The 12,268-nt window shown below is 36.4% G+C and overlaps 3 protein-coding genes across 5 annotated transcripts; 1 reads left to right on the forward strand and 2 right to left on the reverse strand.

Annotated features, from left to right (window-relative positions):
- Window positions 1–2: 2 nt before the first annotated feature.
- Window positions 3–4,926, reverse strand: LOC103837080 (transcription initiation factor TFIID subunit 5). 2 transcript variants are annotated; one of them, XM_009113408.3, is made up of 19 exons: window positions 4,497–4,926; window positions 4,224–4,305; window positions 4,062–4,140; window positions 3,889–3,986; window positions 3,736–3,792; window positions 3,529–3,616; window positions 3,322–3,431; window positions 3,082–3,189; window positions 2,849–3,000; window positions 2,562–2,672; window positions 2,418–2,487; window positions 2,291–2,327; window positions 1,979–2,134; window positions 1,812–1,888; window positions 1,606–1,722; window positions 938–1,203; window positions 671–766; window positions 507–579; window positions 3–271 (listed from the first exon to the last, which is right to left on the reverse strand). In XM_009113408.3, exons 1-19 carry the CDS (start codon window positions 4,667–4,669, stop codon window positions 215–217), a joined length of 2,007 nt encoding a protein of 668 aa, XP_009111656.1. In that variant the 5' UTR covers window positions 4,670–4,926; the 3' UTR covers window positions 3–214. The 2 variants fall into 2 exon arrangements, with proteins under 2 accessions (XP_009111656.1, XP_033134700.1); XM_033278809.1 differs by lacking the exons at window positions 3–271; window positions 507–579 and having other exon boundaries at window positions 671–869.
- Window positions 4,927–4,984: 58 nt separating this feature from the next.
- On the reverse strand, window positions 4,985–10,122 carry LOC103837079 (cytochrome P450 71B13). Of its 2 annotated transcripts, XM_033278810.1 has the most exons (4): window positions 9,979–10,098; window positions 9,283–9,478; window positions 8,047–8,930; window positions 4,985–7,967 (listed from the first exon to the last, which is right to left on the reverse strand). In XM_033278810.1, the coding sequence occupies exons 3-4, from the start codon at window positions 8,920–8,922 to the stop codon at window positions 7,353–7,355; spliced, it is 1,491 nt and encodes a 496-aa protein (XP_033134701.1). In that variant the 5' UTR covers window positions 8,923–8,930; window positions 9,283–9,478; window positions 9,979–10,098; the 3' UTR covers window positions 4,985–7,352. The 2 variants fall into 2 exon arrangements, with proteins under 2 accessions (XP_033134701.1, XP_009111654.1); XM_009113406.3 differs by lacking the exon at window positions 9,283–9,478 and having other exon boundaries at window positions 9,979–10,122.
- Window positions 10,123–11,508: 1,386 nt separating this feature from the next.
- On the forward strand, window positions 11,509–12,266 carry LOC103837078 (early nodulin-like protein 3). The gene is made up of 2 exons (XM_009113405.3): window positions 11,509–11,751; window positions 11,828–12,266. Exons 1-2 carry the CDS (start codon window positions 11,562–11,564, stop codon window positions 12,169–12,171), a joined length of 534 nt encoding a protein of 177 aa, XP_009111653.1. The 5' UTR covers window positions 11,509–11,561; the 3' UTR covers window positions 12,172–12,266.
- Window positions 12,267–12,268: the final 2 nt, after the last annotated feature.

Genomic DNA, 12,268 nt, shown 5'->3' on the forward strand with positions numbered 1-12,268 from the left:
GATTTCCGGATTGGTTACATAGTAGTTTACTAAGAGAATCTCAACATCTTTGGAATTTAGAAATGACAAGCCAAGGCCATAAACAAGTAAACCTTTTGGAGATAATGATAAGAGTATCAAGAGAACTGACTATTCTACACCTGATTTCTTCTGATCTACAACAGCTTGCAAGAATGTAAAAAGGAGCAAATCTCAGATACCATTTGGTTTTATATCAGCTTGCGGGTTTTGAGAGCGCTCCTGCAGCAAACAGCAGATTTCTCCGAGAAAACTGTACCAATGTAAACACACACACACAAAAAAAGAGTTTTAGCATATGCTTGATCAGAGAACTTTGTAATGCTATTAAGGAAAGGTCCTATATGACGAATCAAATTATTTAGCACACGCCCTCAAACTTTGGTTCTAATCAAGTTAATGGTTTGATTTATTTACAAGAACAAGATGATACACTTCGCAGAGAATCCAGAGTTAAAACTAATTCTTGTAAAGAGAGTATAACTTACTCTGAGAGCGTGAACTGGTGTGGACTTCGTGGGGAAAGTCCTGAGTGAGCGCAGTCTGTTTGTGTTTCCATTTCTGATCAACAACATGATAAAATCATTATAATAAAACAAACTACGATTCAAAGAGAACAATGTTATACACCTTTAGAACGGAGTAAACTCACTTTTCCTCGGCCTTGGTCAATTTGGTGCTTGAAGTGACGTCCCACAGTTTCACTGTGCAGTCCGCAGATCCAGAAGCCAGAAGAGACCCCTCGCCGCTGTAACAGAAAAAAAAACAGGTTCTTGGATCATTGGAAGTGCAGTTTGCGGGTTCACTATGCCAACCAAGCCCAGCGACCCTATATCATCACTCTCCACAACCTATAACGAGAATCCTCCCTAACTGAGTGATAAAAGAAAATAATTTCCTGCTTATCTCGCTGTCTCACCTGTAAGAGAGACTCCATACACATGAATTATGGCCCATGAGAGGTGTGATGCAGCGAGCTGTTGAGAGGTCCCACATCATTATGGTTCCATCTTCATCACCAGAGGCCATATATCTCCCATCTGGTGACATCGCCAATGATAAAACCATACTCCTGTGCCCAATGAATATCCTGACACATTCCCCAGTTTGCACATCCCAGAGTCTCACCGTCTTATCACTAGAACCGGTCGCAATGTAGTTACAATTGGGATGCCACTGTACACACTGAAACAAGGATTTTGACAAGTACATGAAAGGCACATCAATAGTTATCCAAATGGAAACTGAGATCGCTTATTTGTATTACTGTCAATCCAAATAGTTAAGTAATCCAACGTAACCTTATGACTTCAACGAGCTTAGATGACAATCTCTAAATCAACTATAAACTGGTAGTTTTCTCCAAAAAAAACTATAAACTGGTCGATTCATAACTTATGATTGCCAGGGCCAAATTAAAAATACGAAAAGCTACTAATCTAAGTCAATAAACAATGCAAAGTGTTAGGCAACCATTTAAACTGTGACACGGTAGACTAATGCCGTGCATGAATTAATAACTCAAACGGTCCCTTTTATTTAAACTCTGTAAATTAAAACCCTAACGATCGTGAGGGAGACGCTTACATCAACATCAGATAGATGCCCTGCCATTATCCGCAGAGGTTGTACTCGGTCCATCGACCAAATCCGTGCAGTGCGATCATGAGAACAGCTTGCAAAGTAATGCCCGAAAGGGCTAAACTGCACCATGAAACGAGTATATATACATGACCGTTCTTCATAAATTCCAGTTTATATAAGACAAATGTGTGAAAATTGAACAGTTATACCTGGACATCCCATACAGGGTAATTGTGACCTTTGTAGCACACAAGATTGGCATTTAGTTGTGTGCTCCACAGCCGTACTGCACTTGTGAATACATGGTTGGTAACTAAGAAAACTCCAAACTAATGACGGAGTATAGGGATATGTAGAGGGAAAGACATATACATACTCGTTGTATCTGCTGAAGAAGATAATACAAAATCTCCAGGTGGACTGAAAGTGGCCGAGTAAACTGGCCCTGAGTGACCCAGTAATAATGTATAATTTCTTCTGCCATTTGGTCCAACGTTTTGATCATTTGTATCACTTTCACCTTGCAAAGCACCTGAACCAGACAGCATTAGTGTCTATAATTTCTCATGGAAACACAAACAAGAATCATGAAAAAAAAACGAACAAGGGAAATGTATGAAGAATGTATCCTTTTTAATTGCGGACGTCAAAATAATTGTTATCACAATGAATGTCATTAAAAACATACCACTACCAGCTTGTCCTATCTTCGCCATGTCCCAGACCTGAACACCATAATCATCAATTAGATATCATTTCGGAGAGTAAGAAAACAAAAGGAGGAAAAAATATACAACCATTCAAGAATAAGATACCTTTATTGATGAATCTGAGAAGCCACCAGCAACCAGAGAACCATCATGAGATATAGATGCACAGTTTAAGCTGGGGGGCGATAAATGAGTGAGCAACAAGTTGCAAATAAGCAGCAAAACATTAGGAGGAGATGAGGACATTACCCGTTATGAGTATTAACAAATGTATAAAAGCTGACAGATGGCATTGCAACACTACTCAACTGCACACGGTTTCTCAGGTCTTCAAGGATGGATTCTTCTACATCCGTTGACCTGACATAAAGAAAATTAAGATGGAAAAAAATCTAAGTTACAGTAGATTAAGTTTTTCACACCTACTATATTTATTTTCTCCTTTAATCAGTCATGCATCGTCCATATATATTGTCTGTTCATTACTCTTTCATAAAATCCTAACACAAAAATGAGTTTAAGGGATTCAAAATTACATGACTGGCAAGGCAAGTTCCGGTTTCACACGTGGTGCCGGCGATACTATGCTGGTCTCCTGACGTGCAACCTTTGCTGTTGCATTTCCTGCTTTGTCCTTCTTTAACTTTTTTAAGGAAGAGCCTTGCTTTCCAATTTCGTTGGATCTTTTCTGAACACGGTATCAACTGACGAGTGAATATGGAACTTTTCGTCCAGAAAATTATTGATCTAAGTTGAAGCTTCTTATCACCTTACTATCGTCCACGTCCCCGTCTTTACTTTCTCCTTGTCCCTTCTCAGAATCAGACAGTAGACTTCCCGTCTTCTCGAGGCGATCTTCGAGCGAGTCTTCAAGCAACTATGAAAGAAAAACGCACATGTAGTTAGCGACTTCGCAAGTATAATATCTTTGCTCGGATGAGGTATCAACAGGCATCCATCCAGAAAAAAAAAAGAGAGAGAGTAAAAGAAGCCTTAAGAAAATACATACTCCCCACTGTATTTCTTTTTGATTAATGTGATCAGCTGTCTCCTGAAAACTCCCAACAATGGTGACAGCGTCTATGTCATCAGATGAGGAATTTGGTTGTCCCGAGTAGACTGCAACAAATGACCCACGAAAAAACAGTGGACTCAGTCTGCTACTCAGATATATGCTACAGGCTTAGGCATATATACGAGAAAGTAACACAATTACCTTGGAAATTGATGTGCTCGTTAATAATACCAAGCATTAAAGTAGATTCCGTCCTATGTAGATACTGAAGCAACAGATCATATGAATACTGCAACATTAAGCAAACATATTAGAAGTCTGCAGCCATGGAATCCAATTAATCAGACCAGAAACCTCGAAGCATTTGCCAGTAACAACAGCTAGTAATCATTTTCCACTTTAGTTTACCTGACAAATCTTGATGTTGACCTTGCTTTGTCTAAGAGAACGAGCAAACTCCATCTCCTGATAAGAACCAAGGTCACAAGACAGTTGAAAAAAAAGGAAAAAGATTAAAAAAAAAGAATCCTTTATCAACATTATAAGGTTAGCTTTAAAAACCTCTAGATGAGAAGGAACAAGAACGCCTTCCAGCTTCTGAAGATCCCGTAAATGTATCATTTCATGATCTTTCCGGAAGCTGTTAAAGAAGGCTCTCGCTGGAATACAAGCAAAAATAAGCACTGTTTCAGAAACAACTCAAAATGTGAAATTGTTGTGACTTTGAGAAGTACCTTCTTGAGTGTGCCCTTTACCAACCAGGTCCATGTAACAATGAATAAACACAGGATACATCACTCGGAGCAACTCATGCTACAAATCCAAAAGCAACTCATTAGTTTTCTAAAAGGCTCAAAACAAAACGAGACTAAGAAGGGATATAAAAAAATGCTGACTTTATATAGATCCAACGAGTTATAAGCCCATGACCTAAGTTTGCTGTAACCGTCACGGTACCGAGTTGGATCATTCTCTGATCTGCAAAAAAAACAAATTGCATCAACAAACATCTAATTTATTCCCTCAATCACTAGGATATAATCATAAACTACAAATTGATAAGAAAATTCTCAACATTTAGGGTTTCAAATTTCACACATAACCACACAAAATTCCCCAAAAATTCAATCGAAATTCCAATTGAAACATAAACAATAGAGAGAGATTACTGGGAGAAGGAGCGAATAAGCTTGGTGAGCTCAGGATCGTTATGGTAATCAGTGGAATTGAAGGTGCCACCATTGTTGTGGTGAAGAGCTTCTTGAAGCTGTTTAGCTGCGTTGTTGAAGCCCTTCTTCTTCAAGTAGCCCATTACGAACTCGTCCACTTGCTCTGGATCCATTCTTCTTCTCTCTTCCTCTTCTCTCTCTTTCGCTCACTGAGTTCTTCTTCTGTTCTGAATCGGTTGCTTACCCTTCCGTCAAATCTCGGGTCTGGTGAAGCAATTTCGAGTAATCTCAAGGCCTTTTGATTAATGGGCCTGTTCTAACTGGCCCAATAAATTTACTTCCGGTTTAGATATACGGATACCTGATGGTATTAAACTACATAAACATTAATTTAATTATATATTTCGACAGAAAAAAATTATCAGATATAAGTTTTGAATTCTTGGATTTTTTTTTACTTTTACCTTTCTTTTTTTCTTTATTTCTGATTATTTTCGAATTTTAAGATATGAAAAATTCACTATGATAGATTTTTTTAAAGTTTTTGTCACAAAAATAGTTTTCAATGAAAAAAATGACCAAAATAAGTTTTACTAAAGGGTAAAAATGTATTTTTATTCTAGGATTAACTAATCTAGACTTACGGACCCTAAGTTAGGGTTTAGAGATAAGAAGTGAAATTTTGGGGATATGGTTTCAAATTTAAAAAAAAATTAAAATTTTCAAAATAAAAAGAAGTTATTTTGGTTTTTTCTAGTACTATTTTTGTGACAAAAATTTAAAAATAGCTATTTGACAGAATTGATATTTTAATATTAACATATTCATTAAAAAAACATGGAGAAAATAGACTCAATTATTGAAGTCTTTCACTCTCACCACTGGTATAAGAGATAGCCTGATTAGAAATTAGGGAGCCAAAACGTTTGTTCTCTAAAGGTGAAAAATTTAGATAGGTTACTGAGCGAAAAGTCTAGTTGAATTTGGATGAATACAAGTTTTTTTTTATATCTATGGCGTTAGTCAGTTAGTCGTCATGTTATATACATTATCTGTGCTCATTCTAGCAAAATACTTATAAATATTCATTAATTTGGTAGATTAGTTTGAACCAGAAGTAACGGTCATGAAAAGTTGCGTAGTTATCAAAGACAATGTGCTAAAAGCTATGCGTTTATATATGATAGTTATTAAGGTTGAACTATATGAAAACAAGGTGCTAAACGATGGATTTACAAATGATAGTTATTACGGTTACATACTGCTTCAACTATATAAAACCAAGGATAGCATTAACTCCACTGAGTAAGAACCGGGACAAGTTGAAGTGGAACTTTCTTAGGAGACACAAGCCCATACGATTCTTCAAGATCAACATCTTCTATCTCCATCCCTTCTGGAAGCTTCCAATCAAATCGATAAAGAAGGTTGATAAGAGTCAGGTGTGCCAAAGCCATACCAGGACACATCATCCTTCCGCTACCAAACGGCAACAACTCAAAGTTCAAACCCTTGTAGTCAATCTCATTGTGTTAATAATGCGACACATAGAATTAATAACTAAGTTACTTTCAAACGGTATAATTTTTTTCCGGATGAGCTGGCATAAGTTTTTTTTGTTATATATATATGCTAAAGCCGGATATAACTTATAGTGCGACACATAAGATTAGTGACTAGGCTATTTTAACGATTTTTCCATTAAAATAAAGTTAATATCGTGTGATCTGCTAGACCACATATTATATATTCATCTTTACTTTAATTAATGTTAAAACTGAGATATGTTTTAGTTTACTAACGGCTCACATAAAGATTAGTTCATCAAAGTAATTTTGTATTTAGAGTTAAGTAATCAAATTAGTGAGCAAAATATGAAGAAAATCAAGAATATGAATACCCTATTTTCCAATTGTTTGATTCACATATTCATGGTAGTGTAACTAAAACTAACAAAATTATTAACAAAACATTTAATTTATACTCTCCTTTGCTATAGAATTTAATTTCTTCTGGTTCCAATAGAGAGACCATGTTAAATAACCGTAAGGAGCAGCAGCAAACACCATCAACTTCTAAGGCTAACGGCTAGTTTCTTCTTCTATATATATATATATAGACCCAATCTTTCATTCACAACATAGTTCAAATAAAACCACATCAGTCTCATACACAACATCAGTCTCATATACAAGCTTTTTCTAGGCCTGTTTTGAATGGCCCATTTGTGGCCCAGTCAAATTTACTTCTAGTATAGATTTCTCTTTGTCTATTAAACTATATAAACATTCATTTAATATAAAGTAAATTTTAAATGTGAAAAATAAATTATCAGACATAACATATTCATAAAAAAAAACTATGGACAAAATATACTCAGCTATTAAAGGTCTCAAGTCTTTCACTCTCACCAGTGGTCTAGGAAGAACTCTAATTAGAAATTAGGGAGCAGTTTGACCAAAAAAAAAAAAAATTACGGAGCCAAAACGTTTCTTCTCTAATGGTGAAGAATCTAGAGAGGCTTCTTAGCTAAAAATCTAATTGAATTTAGATGAATATAAGTTTTTATATAACTATAATGTTAGTCAATTAGTCATCTTATACATTATTTGTGATCATCCAGCAAAATACTTGTATGTCATTAATTTGATAGACTAGTTTGAACCATAAGTAACGGTCAGGGAAAGTTGCGTAGTTATCAAAGACAATGTGCTAACGATGCATTTACATATAATAGTTATATAGGTTACATCTTGAACTAGTATATAAAAACAAGTGCTAAACGATGGATTTTACAAATGATATATAGTTTTATTAAGGTTACATATATTGAGCTATATAAAACCAAGGATAACATTAACTCCACTGAGTAAGGACCGGGACAAGCTGAAGTGGAACTTTCTTAGGAGACACAAGCCCATACGATTCTTCAAGATCAACATCTTCTATCTCCATCCCTTCTGGAAGCTTCCAATCAAATCGATAAAGAAGGTTGATAAGAGTCAAGTGTGCCAAAGCCATACCCATCCCCATACCAGGACACATCCTCCTTCCGCTACCAAACGGCAACAACTCAAAGTTCAAACCCTTGTAGTCAATCTCATTGTCCACGAACCTCTCGGGTATGAATGCTTCCGGATCATTCCAAACGTTTGGATTCCTATGAACACCCCAAATGTTGACATGGATCCATGTTTTCTTAGGAACATCGTAACCCGCGATCTTTATATCCTTTGAAGCCTCTCTTGGGATTAGAAGTGGGACAAGTGGGTTGATCCTTACCGTCTCTTTCATCACCATTTTGAGATACTCGAGTTGTTCTATATCTTCTTCTGTGATGGTGTCTTTGTTTTTGATCACTTCTCTTACCTCGGCTTGTGCTTTCTTTAAAATTCTTGGGTTTTTGATCATGTGTGTCATCGTCCATGTTATTGTGTGGCCAGAAGTGTCTATTCCAGCGATAAGAACATTCTGAAATTAAAAAATAAAATAAGACAAGATTAATAAATCACGTTGTACAACATGTGAAGAATGAAGTTACATTACTTACTAGAAGAATCCCTTTGGTGTGGTTTCTAGTAAGTTGATACTCTCCAAGTCCAGCCTCTCCCCTTTCCATTTTGAGAAGCAAGGCAATGATATCATCTTTAAGACTCTCATCTTCCATATGTTGCTTTATAGAATGTTCGAAAAATGCATCCATTGCCTTGTAAACCTTCTCACATTTGCTATGTAACCCCGTGACCCTATCGATGATTCGACCAATGATAGGGAGGTAATCAGCTGCTGCGAAGCTCCCCAACACCTCCATGGTTTCTCGAATGACTTCCTCATACGTGTCCTCGAGTTTGCTCCCTTTGAGATTTATCCCAAACCCTACTCTGCATATCACACTTCCAGACAGTTTCATTAACGTGTTGCTCAAGTTAACCGCGTTCCCCAATGAAGCAGACTCCTTTACGAACTCGACCAAGGAAGCAACTTCTTCTTCTCTTACATGTCGAAACGATTGCACCCTTTTCGCCGTGTAGAGCTCAAGAACCGTCATCTTTCGTACTTCCCTCCAGTACTTGCTATAAGGAGAGAAGGCTAGGTCGTTCAAGTTGTACGAGATTCTTGCAGCATACGTCAAGTACGGTCGCGAACAACAATCTGCGTCGAACGTTTTTAAGACATCCTTCACTGTCTCTGGAGATGACGCCACAACGGTAGGCACGTTTCCGAACTTGAGAGACATGAGAGGTCCATACTTTTCAGATAGTTCGAGCATGGAACGTTGGGGTTTGGATCCTAGTTGATGCAAGTTTCCAATTATGGGAAGTCTTGGTGGTCCAGGAGGTAGATTCTTCTTTGTCTTTCTCATGTTCCTTGCAACGAGTAACGATGCTAAGATGACGACAGCAACAATGATATACCACATAATCATCTTGCTTCCTACACAGAAAGGGACAGTTTATACAAAGTCAGTTGATCTTCATAAAAATATAACAAAAGGTTAGTGATAGATACCCAAAATAAATATGTTATTAAGTGAATTAGATTAACCAACTAAAAAAGGCATGTTACGTGAATTAAAAGTACAGAACTAAAAAAAAAAAAAAGTACAGAACTAGAACCACCAAGCATCACTCTAGCCGTACGTCAACATCAGATCGATGATTCTGAATTTTATTATAACACTCGGACAGGGGAAGGACACACACATACATACTCGAGAAACTAAGCGTTTCTTCTACAGTATTGAGACATAATATAGATAGAGAGAGACTGAGTTCGGTAAGATTACCTTAGAGTCTTATACTTTATGCTGAAGATTTTAGAGAAGAGCGAGATAGAGAGTATTTATTTTACTTTGTTGTGGGATGATTGTGTTACATGCATCAGGTGGTGGCAACATATTTATGTACGGGGGTTGTGTACTTGTGTTACACGCGGCAGGAGGTTCTTGATACACGTAGAGAGCTGTTCGTCACCACTATTATCTATTTGAGATTGGCATCAAAGATTTAGTGATCCACTTGTTATTGTATAACATTTTCAAATAGTATAGTTTTCTGCTTTGTCTGATGATGAATTGACATAGTTTTTTTTGGTTATATATATAAGCTAAGTAATGGTGCGACACGTACGATTAGTGACTAAGCTTTTTTTAAATAGTATAGTTTTTTTTCCGATGAGCTGACATATGTTTTTTGGTTATATATATATATAGGCTAAAGCCGGATATCACTTATAGTACGACACATATGATTATTGACTAGGCTATTTTGACAATTTTTTTCTTTAAAAAATAGAGTTATCGTGTGATTTTCTAGACCACATATCATATATTCCTTCTTTACTTTAATTAATTTCAAAACTAAAATATTTTTTAGTTGGCTAATGTCTCACATAAAGATTAGTTCATCAAAATAATTTTGTATTTAGAGTTAAGTAGTCAAACTAGTGAGCAAAATAGGAGAAAAATCAAGAACATGAATACCTTCCTGATGACAGAAATCTCCAGAGGATCTTTTACTCAAACTGGTGTATCGTCTCCTCTGATGGCAGAGGCTTTGGCGATTAGAGAAGCTCTCTTGCATGCTTCCACGCTCCATTACAAACGTATCTGGCTCCGTTCAGATTCTGAAGGGCTAATCACAGCCATCAACTCGAATCTCCGATCGATAGAGCTATACGGTTTTTTGTCGGATGTCGATTTGATTATCTCTTCTGCTTTCCTTTTTGTTTCATTCTCCTTTGTTTCATGTAATCTTAATGGACCGGCGGACTTTCTGGCTAAAACCAGCCTTTGTATGAACCTTTTTGAATTGGGCCCTTAAAAGCCTTTTCCTAATTAGTGAATCTTTTCAGTTAATAAAAAAAAAAGGAATACCCTCTTATCCAATTGCTTGATTAAATGATTCTCAGATACTTTATAATTGAATACATTTAATTTATACTCTCTTTTGCTATAGACTTTTATTTCTTCTGATTCCAATAGAAAGATCATTTTTAAATAACTGTTGGGGTAACAGCAACCACCATTTACTTCTAACGGCTAGTTTCTTCTTCTATGTATACATACCCAATCATTTATTCACAGCAGAGTCCAAATAAAACCACACCAGTCTCATCTTTTTTCTGTTTGTCTCATACACAACTGAACTTATAATGGCTCAGAGAACTCTAACTTGTTGTCTATTATCCTTCATTTTGTTGTTGTTGGCTCATCTTGCCTGTTGCAAAGAGATTCTGCTCAGAGGCAAACACACTGCTTGGAAAATCCCTTCTTCACCCTCTGATTCACTCAGCACGTGGAGAGCTGTTCGTCACCACTATTATCTAATTTAGATTGGCATCAAAGATTTAGTGATCCACTTGTTATTGTATAACATTTTCAAATAGTATAGTTTTTCTCTTTGTCTGATGATGAATTGACAGATATAAGTAATTATGCGACACATAGGATTAGTGACTTTTAAATAGTATAATTTTTTTTCGATGAGCTGGCATAGGTTTTTCATTATATATGTATATGCTAAAACCGGATATAACTTATAGTGCGACACATAGGCTTAGTGACTCAGCTATTTTGACGATTTTTAAAAAAAAAAATAGAGTTAATCTCGTATAATCTGCTAGACCACATATTATATATTCTTTTTTTACTTTAATTAATTCCAAAACTGAGATATGTTTTAGTTTGTTAACGTCTCACATAAAGATTAGTTCATCAAAATAATTTTGTATTTAGAGTTAAGTAGTTAAATTAGTGAGCAAAATAGGAGGAAAATCAAGAATATGAATACCTTCTTAACCAATTGTCTGATTCACAGATTCATGGTAGTGTAACTAAAACCATCAGAATCATGAACAAAACATTTAATTTATGCTCTCTTTTGCTATAGAATTTAATTTCTTCTGGTCCCAATAGAGAGACCATTTTAAATAACCGTTGGGAGCAGCAGCAAACAACATTTACTTCTAACGGTTAGTTTATTCTTCTATATATGCAAACCCAATCATTCATTCACAACAGAGTCCAAATAAAACAAAACCAGTCTCATACACAACTTAACTATAATGGCTAAGATAACTCTCGTTAATACTTCCTGTCTGTTATCCTTCTTCTTGTTATTGTTGGCTGATCTCTACTGTTGCAAAGAGATTCTGGTCGGAGGCAAACACACTGCTTGGAAAATCCCTTCTTCACCCTCTGACTCGCTCAACAAATGGGCTGAGAGTTTGCGGTTTCATGTTGGAGACTCTCTCGGTGAGTTTTTGCAAAATCTTGGTTTTGTAACTTTTGAAACTCTTTGTGATTGTGTGTTTATGCAATTTGTGGACAGTTTGGAAGTACGATGGGGAAAAGGATTCGGTTCTGCAAGTGACAAAAGATGCATACATTAACTGCAACACCACAAACCCAGCAGCTAGCTACAGCAACGGAGACACTAAGGTGAAGCTAGAGAGATCTGGACCTTTCTTCTTCATCAGCGGCTCTAAGAGCAACTGTGTCCAAGGCGAGAAGCTTCACATTGTTGTCATGTCTTCTCGTGGTGGTTTCTTCACTGGGGGCTCTGCTCCTTCTCCTGCACCTTCTCCTGCTCTTTTGGAAGCTCAAGCTGTTCCTCCTGCAACTGGTTCTGCTTCTTCTTTGACTAGTAGAGTTGGGGTTTTGGGATTTGTTTAATTAGCAATCGTTTGTCTGAGTTTACCTATATAGACTTTTGTTTAGATTCCATCTCTGCTAAAAGATTCTTTCATCTATGAGATTGTTTTAAAATTCG

Source organism: Brassica rapa, chromosome A09 (genome assembly GCF_000309985.2).
Source record: "Brassica rapa cultivar Chiifu-401-42 chromosome A09, CAAS_Brap_v3.01, whole genome shotgun sequence".
NCBI lineage: Eukaryota > Viridiplantae > Streptophyta > Magnoliopsida > Brassicales > Brassicaceae > Brassica > Brassica rapa.